Here is a 24,329-nt window from a genome sequence, read left to right as displayed (position 1 = left end):
ATCTCATCTTCTTTCCTGTAATGTAGTGCCCCTGGTGATTTCTTAAAACCATACCAATGCCAAATGAGTTTTGTCCGTCCACAACCGATGCATCAACATTAATTTTTAAGCACCCTTGCTCTGGAACTTGCCACTTCCGACCATCTCCCTGTTGTCTGTTGCTCAGGTGTGGTGAAAATGAGACTTTCTTATTAGCTATTTGCCACTCTAAGATTTGTTTCGCACTCCAAGCCATGACAGTGGCTGGTGACATAAATCTATTCTCAAAAATGCGTTTATTCCTTGCAAACCATACTCCCCAGAGAACTGATACCATTTTAACCAAAATCTCATCTGGACCATTAGCCAAAGTATGAAGTAACCATTCATGGCTGCTTTCTATGTCCCACACGTTAGAGTCGAAACCTTTCTGTTGCCAGCATTCTTTTGCGAAGCCACATTCAAAGAACAAGTGCCGTAGGTGTTCTACCTCACCAGTACACATTGAACAAACAATTGGGGCTGGGACACCTCTTCCCCTTAATAAGATCCTGATTGGTAGAGTATTGCGACAAAACCTCCACAAGAAAACTTTAATTTTATGAGGGACTTCCAGATTCCAGATTTTGTTCCATCCCTTCGACTGTTGAACTCCATCATTAGCAGGCTGACTTTGACACCACTGATAGTACCCTGATTTCACCGTATACTTTCCATTGGATGAATGGATCCAGGCAACCCTGTCTCTAGTATACCCCTGTGGAATTCGAGTGTTTAAAATGGCATCTGCATCCTCACTGCTGAAATTGGCTCTGATTTTGACCTCATCCCAAGCCCTTCTGTTTTCCTGGAATAAATCGCAAACTTTCAGCTGCATCACTTGACTACTGATTTGTTCCCTGTTAACGCAGAAATTCTCTTTCATACGAAGCCACCTATCAGTTGCAATGCTAATAGATGTGCCGTCCCCCACAACCCATCTCAGACCCTTCTTCATCTCTTCTTTTGCCTCCCATATACCTGACCAGGTGTAACTAGCACCACCTGTCCTACCAGCTTGTAGAAAATGACTATTTGGATAGTATCTAGCTTTTAGAATCCTTGAAACTAAAGCTCTTGGGTCGTTTATTAATTTCCAACACTGTTTACCCAGGAGAGCTAGATTAAAGCCATTGATATCTCTGAACCCCAGGCCTCCATCCTTCTTTGACATACACATTTTATTCCAGCCTAGCCAGCGAATACCTTTGTTTGAAGAAGAGTTTGATTGCCACCAGAAGGCATTCATTACTCTTTGAATCTCTTGACAGAGTGATTTAGGAATCAGAAAACAAGACATTGTATATGCCGGTATTGACTGAATCACATTTTTCAACATGACTAATTTACCAGCACGTGAAAGCAGCCTCGAGCTCCATCCTTTAATTTTCTGAATCACCTTGTCTTTCAAGTACCTAAACACAGTTTTCTTTGAGCGGCCAATCAGAGATGGCAGGCCAAGATACTTGATGTCTCCTATATCTTTATGAACGCCAAGCTCTTGTTTGAGTGCTTCTTGCTTATCTCTTCTTACATTTGAACTGAAGAATATGGCTGATTTTTGATAGTTAACTGCTTGCCCTGACCACGCCTCATATTCATTTAAGATTCCTTTGACTGTTGAAGCTTCTTCTGTAGTCGCTTTAAAAAATAAAAAACTGTCATCAGCGAATAACAGATGGGTTATTGATGGGGCCAGATTGCAAATACAACATCCGTTTATGCTACCATTCCCGACAGCTGACTTTAAGGATGATGACAAACCTTCGACGCACAGCAGGAACAAATAAGGCGAGAGGGGATCTCCTTGGCGGAGACCTCTAGTTGGTATTATGGGGCCTATCATAGATCCTTGAAATGAGATCGAATAAGATACAGTTCGAACACAAAGCATCATCCATTCAATCCATTTTTCTGAAAAACCCATGGTAGACATTCTGTGTTTAAGATACCTCCAGCTCACACGGTCGTAAGCCTTACTAATGTCGAGCTTTAAAGCCACCACACCATCTTGACCACTATTCTTCCTTTTCATGTAATGCAAAAGCTCAAATGCCACCAAAACATTATCTGTGATGTTTCGGCCAGGAACAAAAGCCGATTGCTCCTCAGATATGACCCCTGGTAGAATTTTCTGCAGTCTATTTGCCAACACCTTTGCTACTATCTTGTAAAGAACGTTACACAAAGCTATCGGCCTGAGGTCTTTAGGGTCGTCAACATTATCTTTTTTAGGAATGAGCACTAAATTTGTATCATTTACATCAGCAGGAAACTTGCCCTCTATAAGCCACTGTCGACAACAATTAAATACCTCTTTGCCAATCAGATTCCAAAAGTGTTGAAAAAAAGCCGGGTTTAAGCCATCTGGACCACTTGCTTTGTTAGGTCCAAAGTATCGTAGAAGGGGGGTTGAATACGATACTCACTACAATTTAAAATTCTTTCGAATCTTGCGGATAAATAAATTGCAGTCCTGTAATGGGTTTCGTGTTCCGGATATTTATTGGGTCGGTTTCTGAGGATATGAAAATATTAAACCAACACACAATATTTTCAAGGTATATTTGTATATTGATAAATACCTCGAAGGTGCTATAAATCCAAACCCGAAGGTTCGGCTACAATGGCCACTACTCTCAATATTACAAACTCTAACCACTATTGATATTTCTATTACAAAGCTAGGCTAGGGTGTGTGTATAGTGGGAGTAGCCGTGCAGAGCACTTGGCCATTTCATCCCGAAGGATGTTGTATATTGTGAGAACCACAATCACATATTTATAGGCTTTCATAAACTAACCATGGTTAACGAGTTCGTCCTGGACGACTTGAGTTCGTTCGGGACGGATTCGATTTATCAGAAATAAACTAACTCCCAGGTGTAATGAATTGGCGCCAGTTACATATACATATATATATACATGTATTGTAAAGTTGCGCTTGATCCAGTGTACAGGAGGGGAGTCAAACCTTGCGCGGTCAAACCTTGCGCTATACAGGGGTTCACTGTGATTTAACTTAGAAGAAATCTAAGTGAATTAGCGCTTTGACTAGGTGAGTCAAAGCTTGCGCTTTGACCACACCAGTCAAGAGTTGCGCCAACTCAATCCATACAGTGTCCACTGTATACTCCACTTAGACAGAAATGTACAGCTTTGAGTTTGCGCCAAGGATGATAGATAGGAGGCGCAACATTTGACCGGGTCAAATGTTGCGCTCCAAGCCTTTGTACAGTGTAGATGCCTTAGTAGAATTTCCAGAGATGAGCCAAAGTGTACCACTGAAGGAATGGCTTGGAGGCGCAAACTTTGACTTGGTCAAAGTTTGCTCTCCAAGTGAAGTTGCTCTCATGTTGTATGTATGTGACTTAGAAAATATTCTAAGTCCAATTCAAGCTCCATAGTGAATGTATTCCCTTGTTCTCTCTCATCTCTTAGGGACGAACTTTGACTTGGTCAAAGTTTGCTCCTCAAGAGTGCATTGCCTTCACTGTGATAATACTTAGAGAAATTTCTAAGTGAGGAAGAGCTGTTGACTTTTGGTCAAATGTTGCTCCTCACATAGCTTCCTTGTTCTCTCTCATCACTTGGGGACGAACTTTGACTTGGTCAAAGTTTGCTCCTCAAGAGTGCATGTCTTCACTTGTGATGGTACTTAGAAAATCTTCTAAGTGAGGAAGAGCTGTTGACTTCGGTCAAATGTTGTTCCTCACATGGTAAGAGCTTTCCTTGTTATCACTCCTTTGACTGAGATTGACTTGAGTTTGCTCCATCCATATATTTATATTATATTATATTCATAATATTATATAAATATATGTATAAATAAAGATATATATATATAAATGTATATAAATAATATTTATATAAACATATAGTAATATATATATATATACATATATTTAAATATATTCTCATATATTTAAATATATATAATATACATAAAATTATATGTAAATATAAATATAAATATATATAGGGATATATATATAATTATCTATAGATATAAATATACACATATTTATGCACATAATATAATATATATATATATATATACACTTAAATATATAAATGTTTATGTAAAATATAAATATATATACTATATACATATATATTTATTTAAATATATATATACATATAAATATACATATACATATGTTTAAAGAACATATATACATATATATTATATATATTATATTTAATTAAATATACATATATACATATATAATTATATTTGTACATATACAAATATATAAGTGCACACATATATAAAATGTCACTTCCTGATATGGCTTTCTGTGGAAGCTTTGACATATGGCATTTGAGCAGTAAGCTTTGGCATAGCTGGCATTTGACTTGGCTTTGGAGCAAATGACTTGATATGACTGGATCAATTCTTCGATCGATAAATACTTTGCAAAGCTCCGTACGTGCTGACGCTTAGTGCACTGGTCTGGTTCACAAGCGACTAACACTGAAGTTAAACATTGTACCATCTTTGTCAGCAAACATTGATCAGTCGGTTCCGGGTTAGTTTATGCTTCAGTTTGTTGATTATAAATAACCAACCAAGATATATAAAAATATCTTGCTTCAGGGGTTGCACTGAAATCTTTCGAGTACTTGGACAACATCTTCATTGCTTCCACAATCTTGAATACTTCAATCTTTATTCTTCACTGAGGCATGAACATATTAATGAACTTCTTCCAGTGAACTTATTCCTTCAAGACTGTAGATGGCTTCTTCAACCTTTGTCTTCGTATCTTCCGATTCCGGTGCAGGCGTAGTGTTATTTACTTGTCCTGTTCTATTGTTGAGTTATCATCCCTATGTAACAGATAGGGTTGTCTTTACATTTAGACTTACATGCTTTATCTGGATGCATGTTTTTCACCGCTTGAGTAAACTCTGAGAATGTCAACTCCGCTGTTAGCATTTCATTCTGAGGCCTGGTAATCACTGGAACAGTGTCATGGCTCAGAAAATTGTTGCAACTCTCAGTACCCATAAACACTTTACTAAAATACTCCTTTAACAAGCACATTCCTTCGTGGCTCGTGATCAACGCCCCATCTTCTGCTTTAAGACTAGATATGTGATTTAATTTCTTCCTACTAGAAGCTGCTGCATGGAAGAATTTGGAATTGGTATCGCCATCCTTCAGCCAAAAATTCTTAGCTCTCTGCTGCCAATAAGCCTCTTCATGACTTAGAAGCTCATTAAGTTTGTCTTTCTCATCAAAGTAACTTTGAATACCATCGTCATCCTCCCAGTCTTTTAGAGCATCGATAATCTCTTTTTGCTTCACCACTTTTTCTCTAAATTTGTTAAAAAACTCCTTTCCCCACTTCGCCATAAAGGTTGAGACTGCTAACAATTTTGGTAACAGGTGCATCGCAGGAAGGTTTTCCCAATACTTTGATACCTCCGAGTGAAAATTTGCCTCTTTTAACCAAGTATTCTCGAACCTAAAACGAAATTGTTTTTTAGGGATCGAGGTGTTTATCAACTCAATTTTGATGGGATCATGGTCAGAAACAATGGCATGAAAAACCGTTATTGTACATAATGGAAATTTACTCCACCACGAGCTAGAAGCGAAGCATCTATCCAATCTCTCACGAACCCAGTTGGCTGTCCCTTTGCTCTTCTCCCAGGTAAAGTCACCCCCTTTAAGGTCTAATTCAATTAAAGAACTATCCTCCACTGCATTTCTAAACCCATCCATTAGACTCTGGGGATGCTTATGCTTTCCTTTTTTATCACTGCTATACAAAAGATCATTGAAGTCTCCAAACACGCACCAAGGCAACTGAGAACTTGAAGCCAGGTACCTGAGAAAGTCCCACGATTCTTGTCTTCTTTCTCTTTCAAGAAAACCATAAAAACAAGTTAAGCGCCAATCTCCTCCGCTTCTTTCTTTTATTCTGATATCAATATGATTATAAGATGAGTCAAAAACATTGCACACCAAATTTTGTTTCCAGAACACTGCCAATCCACCACCTCTACCTTGCTTATCTATAGAGAAAAAATTAACAAAACCAAGCTTTGAAGCTAGAGCTTCAATTTTATTACTATCTGCTAAAGTCTCGGATAAAAATAAAAGATCAGGCTTATGAGATTGTACCATCTCCTTTAAAACTCGAACTGTGCAAGATGAGCCCACACCTCGACAGTTCCATCCTATAGCATTCATAATAGATGGCTGGCTTGCCTTGCAAGCTCAGCCGGAATGTTGTGCTCAGATACTGATAAATCTCCATTTGAAATACCAGTGTCTATTTGGTTGTGACCTGTCTGAAAAACAGTTGACTTGTGGCCCAAATCAATTTCCATATGGCCCGCCCCATCTGTTACACCCCTCCTACGTTTACGGTCTTCTAACTGGATAAGATCACTATCCTCCTCATTTACGTCGTATAACAGATTTGACGTAGCTGTATATCCCTATATCCCTGAAGAGTTGCTCCTTTTACTGCCAAAGATTTGTTGCGACCATCTCGGGATTCCGTTGCACCCTAATCACTCGCCACCTTTATCTCTTTTCCTTGATTTGAAAAATTTCCCCCCGAAAAGTGCTGGAGGTTACCGTCTCCTCCAATCCTGGCCTCCCACGTGTCATCATTCTCCTCCCGTAGCCATTTGCTCTGAGCTTGCCCCGCCACCCTACGCGGCGGTGCTCTGAGCCAGGTTCCCCACTCCTTCACCACAACACCCTCTCCTTCCTGTGTAGCGTTCCTGCAGAATCTATCTGTGTGAGTAACCAATCCACATGAAAAACAGAACTCACCCAATCTTTCATATTTGCAGTCAACTATGAATTCTTTCCCGTCTTTCTTTACTATCTTTTTTCTCCGTTTCAGTGGTTTCCTAAATAATCAAAATAGTTATTCTGTTTTTGTTAAAAATTTAATATTATAATTTTGGTGATGTAATTTATTTTTTAAAATATTATATTACTCTGCAGTATAATAATAATAATAATAATAATAATAATAATAATAATAATAATAATAATAATAATAATAATAATAATAATAATAATAATAATAATAATAATAATAATGTTTACACACTTAAATATATTTCGAGAATTCTTCCTATAACACGATCATACACATATACATATAATTAATTTAAAAATTAGAGAAAAAACCGACAACTAAATATATAAATTTATAAGATAATCTGCGGTACTTTGGCATATAAAAATGTGGAAAAAAGAAAATATGCCCTTATTTATTTGTATTGGGCTGTTGGGCCTAACTGTTGACCCGAATCATCACCATTCATAACATTCATAAAACTCAGTCGTCAAAGTAAATGCTCTCCCCTTCTGTAAAACCCTAAACCCTAGCCAACAAAAATCAAATCAAGAAAAGCTCAAAAATGGCGGAAGAAAAATCAACAATATCGAAAACATTTCCAATCAAACCGAAGCTAAAACCCACCTTAAACAAATCCACACCAACACCAGAATCTAAGTACTGGAAATCATTCAAATCCCCAAAAGAAAACCCATCTCAAACCCTTGTTTCTTCCATCACTTCCCTCTCTTTTTCACCTGCCGAGCCTCACAAATTCGCTGCCACTCACTCTGCAACTGTAACTATCTTTTCGGGTGATACCCTTTTGCCTGAATCGACTCTTTCTGGGTTTAAAGATACTGCCACTTCTGCGTCTTTTCGGGCTGATGGGAAGTTGATTGCTGCTGGTTCGCTTTCTGGGGTTTGTCAGGTTTTCGATGTTAAGACCCGGGTTGCGCTTAGGAAATTGAGGGGGCATTCGAGGCCTGTTCATGTGGTTAAGTACCCGAGAGTGGATAAGCTGCATTTGTTTTCGGGTGGGGATGATGCGGTTGTTAAGTATTGGGATGTGGCGTCGGAGAGTGCGGTGGGGAATTTTGTGGGGCATAAGGATTATGTTAGGGCAGGGGGGTTTTCGAGTGTGAGTGATGATGTGTTTGTTACGGGGTCGTATGATCATAGTGTTAAGGTCTGGGATGTGAGGGTGGGGAACAGGGGGAGTGTGGTGGAGTTTAATCATGGGAAGCCGGTGGAGGATGTTGTTTATTTGCCGTCTGGGGGGTTGGTTGCTACGGCTGGGGGGAATTGTGTGAAGATTTGGGATGTGATTGGGGGTGGGAAGTTGTTGTATACGATGGAGAGTCATAATAAGACGGTTACTTCGATTTGTGTGGGGAAGATGGGAAGGGAGAGTGGGGAAGAAGCTCAGGAGTATAGGATTTTGAGTGTGGGGTTGGATGGTTATATGAAGGTTTTTGATTATGCTAAGTTTAAGGTTACTCATTCTATGAGGTTTCCTACTGCGCTTATGTCGGTTGCATTTTCGCCTGATTGTTCGACTAGGGTGATTGGTGCTTCGAATGGAGTTCTGTATGCTGGGAAGAGGAAAGTGAAAAAGGATGTGGGGGCTGAAATGGGGAAGGTTGAGGGTGTGGAGGTGCATAGGAAGAGAGAGCTGAGGCCTGCGCGTATCAGGTACTTCAGTAGGGGGCAGAATTCGAAGCCATCCGAGGGGGATTATCTGGTTATTGCTCCAAAGAAGGTAAAACTTGCTGAACATGATAAGTTGTTAAAGAAGTTTAGGCATAAGGACGCTTTGGTATCTGCATTGAGTGGGAAGAATGCGGGGAATGTGGTGGCTGTTATGGAGGAATTGGTAGCTAGGAGAAAGCTGTTGAAATGTGTTTCGAATTTGGAGACAGAGGAGCTTGGAATGTTGTTGGAGTTTCTGCAGAGGCACTCAACAGTGCCAAGATATGCAGGTTTATTGATGAGTCTATCGAAGAAAGTTGTGGAGATGAGAGCTGAAGACTTAAGAGCATCAGATCAGTTGAAGGGTCATATTCGAAACTTAAAGCGTTCTGTTGAGGAAGAGATTAGATGCCAACAGTCGATGTTGGAAATTCAAGGTATAATATCTCCTTTATTAAGGATGGCTGGAAGATGATTAAATATCGTTCTTTTTCACTCAGTACTTTGGGCATCTTTAATTTATCATGGGCAGATGAAAAGTTTTGCAATCAATTGTATTCTTGTCTAATTGTTATATCTCTGTGTTTTAGAAAAACCACATGGATCATAGAGTGTTATTGGCTACGAATTCCTTGTTGTGCTTGGCAATGGATGATAAAAGTATCTCATTATACATTTTTTTAAGCACTCTATCTATTAGTATATGAATGTCTTGTCCTAGTTGATTTTTTCAGTCCATTATCTGTATAATGCGGCTCTGCATTTATCCTTGAGCTTAGTGCAAGCAAACATCAGTTCTTAGGCTTTAATGATGAATTGCTTTCCTTGTTGTGCTTTGCAATGGATGATAATAGCATCTCATTATTCATTTTTTAAGCACTCTATCTATAAGTATATGAATGTCTTCTCCTTTATGATTTTTTTCAGTCCATTATCTGTATAATGTGGCTCTGCATTGATCCCTGAGGTTAGTGCAAGCAAACATCGGTTCTTAGCCTTTAATGATCTGTGAATAGATCATATTAAACATATAAATATAGGACCAGAAGCATCGCATGAACTGGTCTGTTTTTCCTCCAGTATTAAATTTGGTATAGTGTGTTTGATTATTAACCAATTCAGTGCTAACACTATTACCATAAATTTCCTCTAATAGGACTAGTGATGACCGTCATAGAGTTGTTCCGGAAGTGGAATAGAAAAATAGCCGAGAATAGAAGTTAACTGGCTGTGTATTCAGGTCCTGCATTAAAGCTTTCTTAGTAAATTTATTTGCAGTTGTGTGAACTTTATATTCAAATCTATAATATGAATAGCAAGCCTCGTCCGGATATTTAAAAATAAACTGATAAAATGCAATAATATAGAACTGCATATTTTACAACTAAATATGGGACAGAGTTGAGTCATGGAGCTTGTGCAAGGCTTTGTGCTGTGTAGTTGTGCTTTAGGCTTATAGCGTCTCAAGTTACCTTGCTTAAAATCCTGTGTAATTGTACTTTTATCGAGGCAGAATATGACAGAGGTTATCTGGGTTTTTTTTTTTCCCCGGATTTTTCATTATACATAGGGAAGTTGTGCATTCCGTGCAAAGTTCTGGAACTGGTCCAGAAATAGATTTATTTTCTAAACTCAGAAATAGATTTTCGAGTTAAGAAAGTTTAAAATGTAATGATTTTGGTATTAAAAAAAAACTTTTGGCTAACATCTTAAAATTTTAGAACCAATAACTTAACATGGTACGAGTGCCGGAGGTCATATTGATTACATAGAGACATTTAGTCCAGTTTTGAAGGCTACTACAGTTGCATGACACACCAGCTAGCTTCCGCAGCAGTTAGATACTCCCTCTGTCCCATTTTAACTGATGTTTGACTTTTTAACACATATATTGAGGCGTAAAAAAACAATAGCTACACTCAATAAAAAAGTTCAATTCTTATATCAAATAAAAGTTTAGATTCCAAACTTTAATTTGATATAAATTTTATAAAGAATAACTATGTTTAGATATGATTTTTTTAACATCTTAAAATACGTGTAAAAAAATCAAAAGCAGTTAAAATGGGACGGAGGGAGTATTTAAAATGGTCTCGACTCTCGATTAAGTTCTTTCCTTGTGCAAATTGGTTTTACCGTGTCTCAGCTTTGTGCAATCAGTTCCCAAGTCTTTGGCAAAGAGTTTGCAATATCATATACTTAGGCCTCTTGATTACCGTCTTGGAAAGTAAAGCAATGAGTCCTCCAGCTCCAAGTAGACCAGCTTCGAGTTGTCTCGTTTTGTTGGGAATGTTTTTGTTGGCGCACTTGCCTGACATGTCTTATTTCCGATCTTTACTGGCCTGGTGTATGGGATGCACTCGACTAAATCTATAGCTAAGTATATTTCTGCATACCCCGATGTGGGCTGGATCCGTTGGTGGTTTTGCCATATATCTTGTTAGGAATCACATTCTATCTTGTTACAATCTCCTCTGAGTTTGAGGGGGGTGTCGAGAAATACAGGTCATCAGATAAGTGATAAACCCATTTCTCAACCAAAGTTATCAAGTTGTGTTATCTAGTTTCTACAAATATAATAGATAATGTAAATGATTATTGTTAATCACCGCACACACATCTGAATCTGAAATACAGTTTCCTCATTTCTTTCTACCTTACAGTTACAAGAACGAGAAGAAAACAAAAATTTACAGATACTCTTTTGAATACACCCGTTCTATAAGGTTAGAGGGAAAATTTTAAGAAATAAGAGATATGGAGGCAAATATTTAAATAAAAATGTGAGAGTTTCTCTCGGATAAAAAAAATTGGAAGGAAATTTTTCAAAATCTGTCCTGGAAGATCTCTAAATTATACTCGCAACAAGCAGAGCACAAACATTCTCCATACTACTTTAACAGTACATCAGACTATCAGGAGACACGGTGCTTTCCACTTTTTTCTAAATATTTTTCACTTCTGCTTTTCTTTGTAATGCTCAAAGGATTATACTGTACAAATAATTTTATTTTTGACTTCATATAAAGAATTTTGCATTGCTTTCTGTCTTGCTTTGCTGAAATTTTCAAGTGCCGCGCTGGATTATGTCCAAGAGAATTGGAGAAATTTGTAACAAAGGAGACAATCAATAAGATTGTAATAAATATATTCATCGTCACAATTCAAATATCAAATAGCATCAATTTGGTTATGATTATTGTTGTTGAGAACATGACAATTAACCTAGTCAGAACAGGGTAGGATACTCTAAATATAACAAGCCACACCAGTAGGCTAGTTTAAGAAAACATGGCTACATGTACAAACATGAATATACAAGTGCTGGGGAAATTTCTACACTACCACTTTCAAAGCTAATTTTCTAGTTCATTTAATTTCCAACCCAGACCTTATGCTTCATTAAACCTTTTGCTTTGCAAAGAACCTGGTATTATCTAGCTGGATGCCCCTGTAGAAACATAATAACAAAAAAACAAGTAAGATTTATTTATAAAAAAAACAGAACACACTCACACCCACAGCGGGACAAGGCAGCACAAAGAAGAGGGACTGACACACTGCTAGGTAGTTGCTTAATAGTCCCATATGTTACCCTAGAGTACAAATTCCACTAGGGTTGTGTTCACTTTGTTGGAAAGGAATGGGGGTGAAATGGACTGAAAGTCATAAGCAATATCTTTGGAGAAACAAAAAATGTAGGAGTGAATAGTGACTAAATATGAGAGTAAAATTTTTTATGCTAAAGATTGTAGGGAAAAAGAGGGGAGAATGGAGGAGGGTTAAAAATGGGGCGGGTTCGGGGCGGGGACTTCATTTCCCAGCCCCGCCCCACATAATTTTTTCATGCCCCATCCCTGCCCCATTCCCCGCGGGGATTTATTTTTAATCCCCATCCCCGCCCCACCGGGGACTTAATATAATTTCGCCCCACCCCGCCCCGCTTCTATAATATTACACTTTAAATAATTACTTTAAAATTAAGTAATTTTTTCTTCAGAATTTAATAAAAATATACGAGACATGTATATTAAAAGCAAAAAACTAATTATAATAGAAATCAAAGAGACATGTTATACATTGTAAAATTATAGTTTTGTGTATTAAAAATAATAATATTAAATATAATAAATATATTATATTAAATATAATAAAAATCTTATATTTAATATAATTATTTATTTATATTAAATATATGTGGGGCAGGGCGGGGAATCCCCGCGGGGATTCAACAAATACCATACTTGCCCCATATTTTGGCGGGGCAGAAAATCATTCCCCGTCACTGCCCCATTCCCCATATTAGCGGGGCGGATCTGCCCCATTCGGGGCGGGTTAGGGCGGGTTCCCCATTTTCCCCACCCCATTTTTAACCCTTTGGAGCCTAAAACAGGCAGTTTAGATTTTAGTGTAATTTGCCATTAAATCTAAATGAATGGAAGAAGTAAAAAATAATTATAAACATTTCCTCCAATCCCTCCTATATTCAATGCAAGTGTCATTCCATGCTCTCCTAATTCCATTCCATTGTGAAACAACCTCAGAGTTAAGGGTCCGACCCTCAGTACAGACACTGTGCATGAACTAGTATCAAACCAGCCTAACAGTAAGACATAGTAGCCATACATTCATCGCATACCTGAAGTTCTAGAAGCTGCTAAGTTCTCGGCACTTGTTTGTCCTTTCTTTTCCTCTCTCGAAACTCTCAGTGACTTGAGCTTCTGGGATGCTCTAAGTGAATGTATTAAAGGAGCCTCCTCGTCCTCATCTTCTTCTTGCTGGTCTTCTTCATCTTCGTCATTATGGTCGTCCACACTGATAGGGTCCTCTTCTTCACTTGAACTTTGCTCATCAAAGAGTTTCTTTCCATGTATATTATCTTTCTTACGAGGGCGACCACGACGTTTTATGGAAGCCCCTGGTTTGTCATCTGCTGCAGCCAAATGCCAATTCACATGTAAGATAGAAAAGATACATCGAGTCAATATGCAGATTATCATGGGGAAAAAATAGCACAGTGTTAACAACAAGAATAGCATTAAGGATTTATGATAGCCTAGTGGCAAGCCTCCACCCCATCCACCCATGACCAAGGTATTATTCCCCTCAACAACACATGACCAAAAATCCACCCATTAACCCATGGATAATATCCTCAGTCCCCTCTCCCCATATAATTTGTCAACTAATGTATTGAAGTTACATAGACCAAAAAAAGAACAAAACAAATTAGTCTAACAAGTTGGACAATAGGCTTGGCAGTTCAAGTGATAGTTTCTTTGTAAGGACATAACAAGAGCAAACAAGATGCTCTTATCTTCTGAACATGAACATCAAAATCAGCTTAAATTTTGATAATTTTGTTGTTGAAACAAGAAAATATGAAGATCAGTAATGACTTGGAAAGGCAGGCAATACAGAAGGAACAAAGCACCAGGCACATCTGCATGACTGAACTAGAATGTGACCCACTGCTAGAAATAATACGTTGATATAACCTTTAATCAGCTTTCACAAAAAGCAGCATAGTTTTGACCAAAACATTAAAAATGTTTGATTGATCGGACAAGCTTAAGATTTTTGTACAAATAAAAGCCCTTTTTATAGTAAAAACGAGTACAAACCAATTTACAATAAAAGGATCTAGTGGAACAAGACCCTCTATATATATCGATATTAATATATGAGAAGATTGATATTTTAAGTTGAAAAAAAATCGTGCATATTCCATGTGCTTAATATAGTAAGAACGTAGAAGTCATTATTCCCTTCAAATCAGGTTGTTTTTTCTTTTAAATGAGAAATTTATGTTTTCCTTTTTGTTGTACAAAGTATTGACTGAAATAAGCAATTTGATCTAGATCTTAATTTCACTTGCAACCCACAATACTTTTGTTCCTTGTTCTTTCACCCCCTTCATTTCTTTCTTTTTGACATTTTATACCAGAACAATTCTACTAAAAAGATGCAGGATATAAACAATGGATCAGCAATGGCATTTAATATTATCAATCATCATGAATCAGCATACAACAGAAGTGTAGTATACAATTACCTTGTAAATCTTCATTTTTCGCATACTTCTCCTGCAAGCTGTCTTTAAAAGTGTAGTATGGACGCCAACCACTGGGATCTACGTCCGTGTCCACATTCTCTGTACGTTTTTGTACGTCCTTCAAACTAATTGCAAAAACAAATTCAGATCAACTCCCCCACCTTTTGAGAAACAGTCACAAAAAATTTATAGATATGTGCTTAAAAGGAGAATCCTTACATCTCCAGAATATCAGGTCTAGGAAGTTTGGAAACAAAATTAACAACGAAATCTAAGAAAGCCAAATGCTTTGGAGCATCCAGAAAAGCAAACTCAATACCATCCTTCACAATTTTCAATATATCTGCTCTATGTTTGCTTCGACCAGCACCAACAAAAGTACCGGAAAGTCGAGCAGAAAGATCTTTGCAATCCTTGTATAATTTTGCAGATATGTCATCTACATCATCACTACTCGACATTACAACCATAGTTCGTCGATAGGCCTAATAAAAAGGAAGGCAGAAGGAACTGTATTAAGTAACCAGTGAAACAAAGGCACAAAAGGAAATCTGACACCAATAGCAAAAAGATTTTATTTTATGAATTCTATGTATGAGTAAATTAAGGCACAAGGCAGTGTCCTGCATTCTGTTAAAGTTTTCAACTCATATATCCATCTTGAAAAAAAAAAGAATTCAGAGCATTCTGCATAATTATCTATTCCTGCAAACACATATTCTTAAACATATACCAATATTTGATTTGCTTCTAATCTATATTATTTTATGAAAGCTGAAACAATAGAAGTTTGCTCATAATCCAATATATAAGTACATATAGGCCCAAATATAGGTAAAAAAGCATTGTGTGATGCTATTAGTTATAAAAAAACACTTAAAATAAGCACTGAGAAGTGATGTTACAGTTTAAGCACCTAGCTATTTATACAATACATTATATATTATTGATACTAGCCTTACATCCGTGTGAAGCATAAGCAAGTATATAATTCGAAATTCATCACTTTTAATCTAACTTTTAACGCCATTTATTTAGTGGTTCAGTATTGTTAGATGCCCACATTTTTCGCATGAGAAATTCTATGATAATGTATTGAAGTTCAATTAAATTTTATTAACCGATTGATTATAATTTCTTTTAGAGATTTAGTTTTACAATGTTTTTTTTATGTTGTAAATGGGTACTAGAAATAATAATTTATCATTTATCTGTAAATGTTTTCCTGATATTAATGTGTTGATGTGCTTTTTGATTAACTTTAAAATCATATATTTCATATTTCTTCAGTTGTAAGGAAAAGGATATTATTTATGTCAAACTGGCTTCCTTTTTGTCTTTGAGTAGAACACATCATTGTTAAGAACAGTTACATGATCATTCATGTTTGTTTTGAAGTGTCTCAAAGTAGAACACATTAGAATCAAGTTGTTTAGATAATTTTTTCCATTTGTCTTTTGAAAAAGGCAGTGAAGAGGGTAATAATTTAGGGATGACCAAAAATATCTAACCAAACTACTACAAATTAATATTATCCATATGTTCGGTACTTCGGTTATTATAGTTTAGCATAGATTTATTACTATCTTATCTTCTCATATAAGCTCTGAACTTTAATTCAAAGGGGTGCCAGAGTTAAATATTGTTATAACGACTGCAGAGCCTATATCTTCTTTGAAAAGGTTTTGCTAAGCATTACTGTACTTCCATAGTGAACAATGACTTTTCAAGGGTTTTCTGCTTTATTTCTAATTCTCATACCTTTCATTGCTGCTATATCCATGCAATAGACCCCAACACCGAGCAGTGTTATAGGTAAAATTTGTAGTGCACAATTAACAGATAACGTGTTTTAGTTAATAATTAATAATTCCTTGATAATTAACTACAAAATAATCTCTGCTTATCATTTAAAAGAGACCTTACAAAGGAGAAAGATGCCCAAGTAGGTACTCTTACAAGAGGAAAAAAAGTTGAAACAAACAGGAGCCTTGTTGCAATTATAAAAATTTAGGATTGCACTTACATGTTCATATCAGCGAGGAAAATAGAACAATTTCTATGACATCTATATTTGTGGGTTACTACTTAATTTAGAAAACCTATATATAAAAATGTAGGAACGAAACGTCTCGTTGCACGATACGAAGGTTGATAGTTCAGATCTTTAATAATGTAAAGAAAGAAAGCGAAGAGGTGTTATTTTAACTATAAAATTTTGGTTTACCCACTTATCAAGTTATCATACCAGGAAAGTAATTGAACCCTTAAGTAGTTACTAAGAATAGGGAGGAAATATAAAAAGAGCCCGATTTTATCACCCATGAGTTTGTCACTTACCCTTTTCAGTGCTTCCAAGAATATGTAAGAAATATCATCATCTTTTTTCTTCAGCAATGATATCAGATGCTTAACAATCTCACCAACATTTGTTCCATGCATTACAAAGTGAGAAATAATTTCTGGGGCAAGAAACTCCTGCAGACCCAAGACATAATGAAGAGAAAAACACCCATTTAAAGACATAAAAATCTTGGCATGCTTTGTATGGTTTAAATGTTTATTCTTTGGCTAAACATTGGTAACTGCTCATATTTTCCTGAAACATCGTATATTATACCCTAAAATAATTTTCAAATGATTACAATTTACAGCCCAGATATACTTTCTAAGAAATCTACTAAATCCTTCGCCTAAATTAGTGCCGCTTTGGCTTGTGACATGTATTTTAAGGCACGAAAAAAAATCATAATCATAATTGATATAAACTTCAATTTTTATAGTATATACAATTTCAGATTAAATTTTATTTGAGATAAAATATTAAATTTAAAAATAAGTCTGAGCTATAAAAAAATAAACTCCTTGATATGTACCAGAAGTCAAATCGACAATTATATAGGAACAAATGGATTACAAATTTGCACAGCAAGATAGATGCAATAGTTACCTTGGGAACTGCATCAGTAGCAATCAGCTTGGCAGCAGCAATCATAACTGCATCCCTGTTGGTCTCCTCAACATATTCTTTCTTAGCATCTTCTTCTTCCGCTTCCTCTGTTGACATCAGGAAATTAGTCCCACGTTCCAAATTGTATATGGAGAAATTCTTTGCATAGCCAATATTTGTTAAGTGACCATAAATTAGCACATATAGAGTTTGTACATGGTATATGCAAACTATAGTTTCTCACACTATTACAGTAAAGACAATATTAAATATTATCACCTGAAATGTTAAGTTGCTGTTCACACAGTCCCCAAAACCCTCGAAGAACAGAAACATCAGGACAGTATCCTAGATGCTCCAACTTTGTTGAGTTGAAGTTTGTCTTTCTGAACAAACACCAGGTTTCTGCAAGTATAGTACAAACCTTTTCCGTGGGGTGGCAACGGGTGACCAAAAAATATTAGGAATAAAATCATCACTCAGAAAACAATTCAGTTTCATAACAAAAATAATGGTCAAAAGAATGAATACTCACTCGACAGGCTAGAAGGTGTCCACATTTACTCTCTTCCTGACTTCCAGTCAAGGGGGGTAGGTAATGCTCAAGTTGCGCAAACAAAGCAGTCCTTTTGGTCATAAGGGAAGAAACAGATGCCTCGGGGATGGTTTTGTTGTTTACGATCGAGTGCAAGGACCAAGAAACATGCAGGTGCATATTCAGAAGTAGAAAACTGACAACCTGAATGACCAAAGATAGTTTACGACTATAAGCACTCAGCAAAGATGGAGCAGCATTATCTAAAGAGGCTCTTTAGTCCAAACCTCATCATCCATGTTTCTGAAATTTTCAAGAGTATTCACTATTTCATCATATACACTGTCAATTGGTACAGCCCTCGCCAGTTGAAGCTCGTACAGCCTTTTAAGATTCACAAGAAGTGAGTACTCGTCATCGCCATCCTAAACAAAAATACGTGTTAGCTTTAATCGTATGGCCAAAAAGGGAGAAGGGAGGCGATCCCATAGGACATACCGCAACTTCTTTTATTGAAGATTTAAGCTTGGCAATCAGCTCATCCTCTAGTTCCTTTAATTTATTTTGGGCGAAATCTTGTAGCTCCCCATGGCTCTCAGAAGAACAGAAGATTATAGCCTTCACACAAGATCTAAGGACATCCTTTTCACCATGTTTAAAAAATGCATCTTTTATGAGCTGAAGAACAGTTTTGAAGTTCTGAACATAAACCCAAAAAGAGGGGAAAAGTCACTTGTTTGCTCATCTGCAATAGTATCTGATAAACGTTACACTGTAATAAATTGTAACACACCTGTTCTTGCCTCTTCAAAGAATAAAGCTCAAGATTCATGTAGACTATAATCTCAACTAGCAATGGTACTTTAGCATCATCAACCATGTATTTGCGCAACAGCTGTGGGTAGTTCTTCATCATGGCGACAGTTATATTTTTTCTATTGATTTCAATTGTTTCCTGATCATGAATCATGAAAATAGCTATTAAAATATACTCATGCAAGTTATAAACAACAAATAACACAGCAAATATTTGAATATGATGAACACAGCTATGCATTTAAGTACAATTTAATTAATAGTTAATGGTACTCGAAAGAGTAGATAGAATCAAATTAACCTTGAGGTACAAAAGTCAGGAAATTAGAGCTATTAGCTTTATTCACACTATCAGACTTGTAAATAATGCAAAATCCAAAAACTGGATGTACAAGTCTAAGCAAAACTTATTTCAGACTTCCAAAAAAAATCAGTTTCATGGAAAAGTTGCTTGTCGTATTTGTGGCTATATTGCAAGCAATGTCCTCTCACGGCAACTTATCCGTCATGTATCATTATTAGTAATAGGGCAAGGGAGACAATAATGTGAATTCTTTTCTTCAGACTTGTACATAACGCAAAATCCAAAAAACTGGATGTACAGCCTAAGAAAAACTTATTCCAACTACTCACAAACTTTCAAGAAAAATCAGTTTCATGAAAAAGTTGTTTGTCATATTTGAGACCATGTTGCAAGCAATGTCCTCGCACTGCAACTTACGCGTCATGTATCATTATTAGTAATAGGGCAAGGGAGACAATAATACGTATTCCTTTCTTTATTAACACTAGCTACAAAACATTATTAGCGGTGGATACTTGCTAGTTATTTGTATTTTATTATTGCCCTCGCTATATTACAGCAGCTACAAAAAAAAAAGGGAATTACAAGTCAAAAGTCAAAACCAAGCTTGCAATAAAAAAAGCAGGCATCAACATATTCGATATATTAGCTACAAATGCTAATGAAGGTAGCAATTGAAAAGAAACTCACTCTTTGAGCTTTGGTATAATACTGTTTTCGGTTATCAGTAGCAGGCACAATTCTCTCACCCACTGACTTTTTCACAGATGCACATAGAAGCCAAGTAAGATTAGTTATATCTTCATTAGTCAGCTCAGTTGACGAGTTCTCACTCAGTAGCATAGAGATAATACGCTTCCAGTCCTGCAAATAAGCATTTTACTTCACTTTTTACTGACATCTAATGTATAATAAATGGTCCTCAGCAACATGACACCAAATCCCCACCCAATTTAACAACTGACAAAATTCAATGGTAATTACTGATTGTGTTCATCAGCCGACTACATATATCATATATGATGATAAAACATACTTGTAAAACAAAAAACAGAACTTAACACTAATAATGATACCAATTCGAGATTAACAAATCCTTAACTTTGTGCAAGTGCCAACTCTATCTTAAGCAGACATTAAATAGTAAAACACACGACTAAAATCATGGTAATTTCCTAGTGGCACAAAGACGAATTATAATCAATTGCATTGGAATTTTAGGAAATAATATTTCAGTTTTTTTAATTAAAAAAGGCACCAAAATTGATGTTTGTTACCAGGAAACAGAGTCAACAACATTGTAGCATATTCTAACTATACAATTTGCAGTACATAATAGAAAGAATACCACAGATCTCCAGTAATTTTTTAAAGCAATATCTAACTACTTTCATATATTTACACATCACCTAAACTATTTTTTTGAACTGACTAGAGATAGTGTTCCGACGCATGCACAACTATCAACACAATTCAGGAACAACCCTGAGTACAAAGGAGTTATGCAAAAATACCTTCATGGCATTCATGAACTCCCACACATCATCGATGACATATATACTTAGAATTTGATCTTCCTGAAACTCTCCAAGTATTTTCAACATTCTGACTAAATGAACCTCTGAAGAATCATCTTCTTCACCTGAAAAGTATAGCTCTCTTCAAATCAAGTATTTGATTGCTTACTCAAAATCATACATGATACAAAAGACGTTAATAAAAACCTGATGAATGAGATTGAGAACTATTAAACTTTTGCGCAATCAAGTGATCGTACACTAGTGCCCCGATAGCCCGCCTGATATCTGGTGGATCATCAATTAGTAAATCATACAGTGAACCTAATTCCTCATCAGGAACTAACTGGTGTCTGCAATTCGCCAAGGAGGTAACATAAGATACTTTAGACGCTTCATACATTACAATCAAGAGAATGAAATAACTTAATGCAGACTATTATAATATTTACGCTTTTTAGTCACATACCTTAGTAATTGTTTGACTAGTCCTATTGCACATACTGCCACTGAAATATCAATGTCATCAGCAAGCTCAAGCATCCGCTTATAAAATCTTTCTGTAAACAGACCAAGAGATGGAACATTGTCATCCACCTCATATAGGTTCTGCAGAGCAAGGACAGAAGCCTTTCTCACACCAGCACTCTTCAGATGCAGCAAAAAAAAAATATAGTATAAGATTGCTAGTAAAACATAATTTCCGATACAAATAAAACAGGAATTACAAGAAAGGTTGGATGTCGATTACTTACCTTGTCATTCAATGTCCATCCAAGATATTTTAAGTATAAATCTTGCAAGAACAAGGACTGGTAAGATTGTATCCACACACCAAGTGACTGAATACATGACATCCGAATATCTGGATCAATGTCTCTGTAACGGTGCACAAATAACCTTCCAAACAGAAAATAAATCTCAAGTAAACTTGACATTGTTTTGTCAAAAAAAAAAAAAAGGTCAACATGAAGTGAAGAAGAAAAGGAAGTGGACAATAATTTAATAGTGTTAAAGCCTACACTAGAATATATACAGCTTAAAGCGTACCCTGTAAATATTTTTCGCATCATCCCTTCTACCATTGTTATGTTTTCATGTGTAACTGTCACCCTATTTTTAAGTGATTCCACGCGAGGTCCGTCAGATGTTTTCTTCATTTCAGCATTTAATTGTCTCTGAGTAGTTTCTCGTTGTGCACCAAGAACTTTAGCTACATTAATGAATGACGTAACAAGCTGGAGCCCCATTAAAGAAGCAACTTGACGATAAACTCTAGGAGGAGTGCTGAAAAGGTCAGATAAATAGACGGTGTCAAAAGGGCTTGCATAAAGTTAATAAATCTAGATTTAAAGCTAAAAACCAACCATGAAAGTGCAATTATGAAGTTTATGCACTTGTCGAACAACACTTGATCATACAACGGACCATTCTGGCACTCAGCAACTAGATTGTCCCAGAAAAAAACTAGGTTATCTTTAAAATTCTTAAACTCCTTCTTTTTGGAATTTTGATAATCCTCAATTTCCCCCTAAGATTCGACTTGAAGTTAAGGCAACATTCAATACGTAAACAATAATCCTATAGCTAACATCAGCATGATTTATCATATAATAAGATTGTTATTGGGTAGGTCATGCCTGGCTAGATATGCAAACAAATGCTATTTGCCTTTTAAAGAAAAAAAGTAATAGACAGGATACTTTTTTCAACAGCTTACAAAGTCGGTTATAATCTTTAAACAAACAAAGTAATATTTACTTAACCAAGCCTATAAGCCTCAGATAAACAGGATTTAAATTACTCTTTAAGTATACAAACAAACAAAATAATTCAACAAGGATACATCTCGAGCCAGCTTAACAAGATCTACTACAACATCGTCAACATCAGTCTCATCTAAGAATTCTCCTTGAATGCGGTACTTTGCTCCGCATGCCTGTACAGTTGGTAAACAATACAAGTTAGAGTGATGTCAACAAGGTGTTTATTTGGAAAGTTTACCCTTTCAGAACGGAGAAAACAGACTCCTTCATTTAACCGCATTAAACTAGAATGTGAATAGGTTACCTCAAACAACATGGTCAGAAGTTCAACCATTGCAGGTTTTGGATCCTTCTCATAACTCTCAACCCATAACTTAACCACCCGCGGAATATGTTTTCCGTTCCCTTTAATAACCTCTGCAATATTAACAAATACACTCGACAAATAAATACACTAGATACATAAATATGCTTATGTACAAGCATATTATAATTATATATTCACATGCAAATATGCAATACGTAAGTAGCCAGGATCATGTATAAATTCTTATTACACAAACAGAAACAGGCATGCATATGTTAGGTCAAACCCACAGCTCTCACTGGCTGTTTATCATCAATGACCAGTGCATCCGTTGCCATAGATCTAAGTTGATCGGCTAGTTCGCTACAGCATCCCTGTCTAAGGAATCTCCTACCCTAATAGCAACAGCTCTCACTACCTCCATATGTGTGTGTGTGTGATGGGTATATAAAGAGCATTGTGTATATGTATACATCCCTACCCTTGCTTACTAAACTAAACAGTCCATGTATAGTCAAAACACACAAACAGATACCAATCCGATATACATACAACCAAAACACAGGACCAGAGCATGTACTAACAAAACCGACAACTACATTAACCTAATTACTGCAATTTACGTCAGCAGATCTACTCATAAAGCAATAAAATTCTTATAGAACAACAGCACGAGGTTATTAACTGAATATATACCAATCAGAGTGTTGTAGCTCTCCGGTTCAGGAGCCGAAGATTCTCCGGCGACACGTGTACGCTTGCTACCTTTTGGACGCGGTTCTTCAAAATCCTCGAACGAATTTTCATGTTCCGGGCTCTGACCGTCAACAACACTCTTACCGTACACCAAAACCCTAGGTCTTTTCTGTTCAGAACCAAAATTAACACCACAATTAAACTTTTAAATACATACACATAAATATAAATAGATGAGACGGTGACAAGTGGAGAGTGTGACTCACCGAACGGCGAGATGCGGTCGCCGGAGCCACCGGTGGTTCTTCCATGACCTGGAAAATTGGCTGTGTGTATTGTATGCCTCTGTTTGTGTGTGTGTGTGTGTGTGAATTAGGGAAATAGTTGGGGGGTGGTGTAGTAGATTGAAGAGGCTGTAGAGAGAGAATTTAGGAATGGAAAATGGCAATCTCCCGCCTACGCTGTATTTGGGAACACTGTTTGCTGATGAAAATTTGGGGGGCGGGGTATATCCTGTTTTTACATATTTTTTATGTGCGTGTAGATTTTTGACGATAAAATTTTATTCACCGGAAACCAGAGTGATCTAGTTTTATTTTTTTTATTAATCATTCACTTTTCTCATTCACTTTCTTCCCTTTTTTTATATTATCTCGCATATAATCCCCTTCATTCTCAATCTTTGTTAATATAGTCAAAAATGATGTGTGTGTGATTATCAATTGTGATGGATGAATGTAATGGTCGAATCTGATGATCTCGTTATGATTAGAATTCAGAAATTATTGATTTCCGATGATGTTGATGTAAATTGTTTATTGATAAATATTAAATGAAAGTTGGTTGAAAGTGTTTGTA

General features: G+C 36.4%; 2 protein-coding genes across 3 annotated transcripts; one reads left to right on the top strand and one right to left on the bottom strand.

Annotated features, from left to right (window-relative positions):
* The first annotated feature begins 7,300 nt into the window (after positions 1 to 7,300).
* On the top strand, positions 7,301 to 9,209 carry LOC108222863 (protein SLOW WALKER 1). The gene has a single exon (XM_017396812.2). It carries the CDS (start codon positions 7,417 to 7,419, stop codon positions 8,998 to 9,000), a length of 1,584 nt encoding a protein of 527 aa, XP_017252301.1. The 5' UTR covers positions 7,301 to 7,416; the 3' UTR covers positions 9,001 to 9,209.
* Positions 9,210 to 11,656: 2,447 nt separating this feature from the next.
* LOC108222861 (sister-chromatid cohesion protein 3) lies at positions 11,657 to 23,986 on the bottom strand. 2 transcript variants are annotated; one of them, XM_017396811.2, is made up of 22 exons: positions 23,738 to 23,986; positions 23,472 to 23,640; positions 22,773 to 22,885; positions 22,549 to 22,641; positions 22,070 to 22,233; positions 21,753 to 21,989; positions 21,458 to 21,602; positions 21,172 to 21,350; positions 20,910 to 21,055; positions 20,700 to 20,827; positions 19,876 to 20,049; positions 18,859 to 19,020; positions 18,564 to 18,764; positions 18,353 to 18,490; positions 18,066 to 18,269; positions 17,810 to 17,954; positions 17,531 to 17,637; positions 16,921 to 17,058; positions 14,800 to 15,065; positions 14,581 to 14,705; positions 13,165 to 13,455; positions 11,657 to 11,976 (listed from the first exon to the last, which is right to left on the bottom strand). In XM_017396811.2, exons 1-22 carry the CDS (start codon positions 23,780 to 23,782, stop codon positions 11,963 to 11,965), a joined length of 3,384 nt encoding a protein of 1,127 aa, XP_017252300.1. In that variant the 5' UTR covers positions 23,783 to 23,986; the 3' UTR covers positions 11,657 to 11,962. The 2 variants fall into 2 exon arrangements, with proteins under 2 accessions (XP_017252300.1, XP_017252299.1); XM_017396810.2 differs by having other exon boundaries at positions 13,165 to 13,458; positions 23,738 to 23,974.
* Positions 23,987 to 24,329: the final 343 nt, after the last annotated feature.

The sequence above is a fragment of the Daucus carota genome, chromosome 5 (genome assembly GCF_001625215.2).
Source record: "Daucus carota subsp. sativus chromosome 5, DH1 v3.0, whole genome shotgun sequence".
Lineage (NCBI taxonomy): Eukaryota > Viridiplantae > Streptophyta > Magnoliopsida > Apiales > Apiaceae > Daucus > Daucus carota.
Note: the sequence above shows the minus strand (reverse complement) of the source record. Positions and strands in the feature narration are given on the sequence as shown.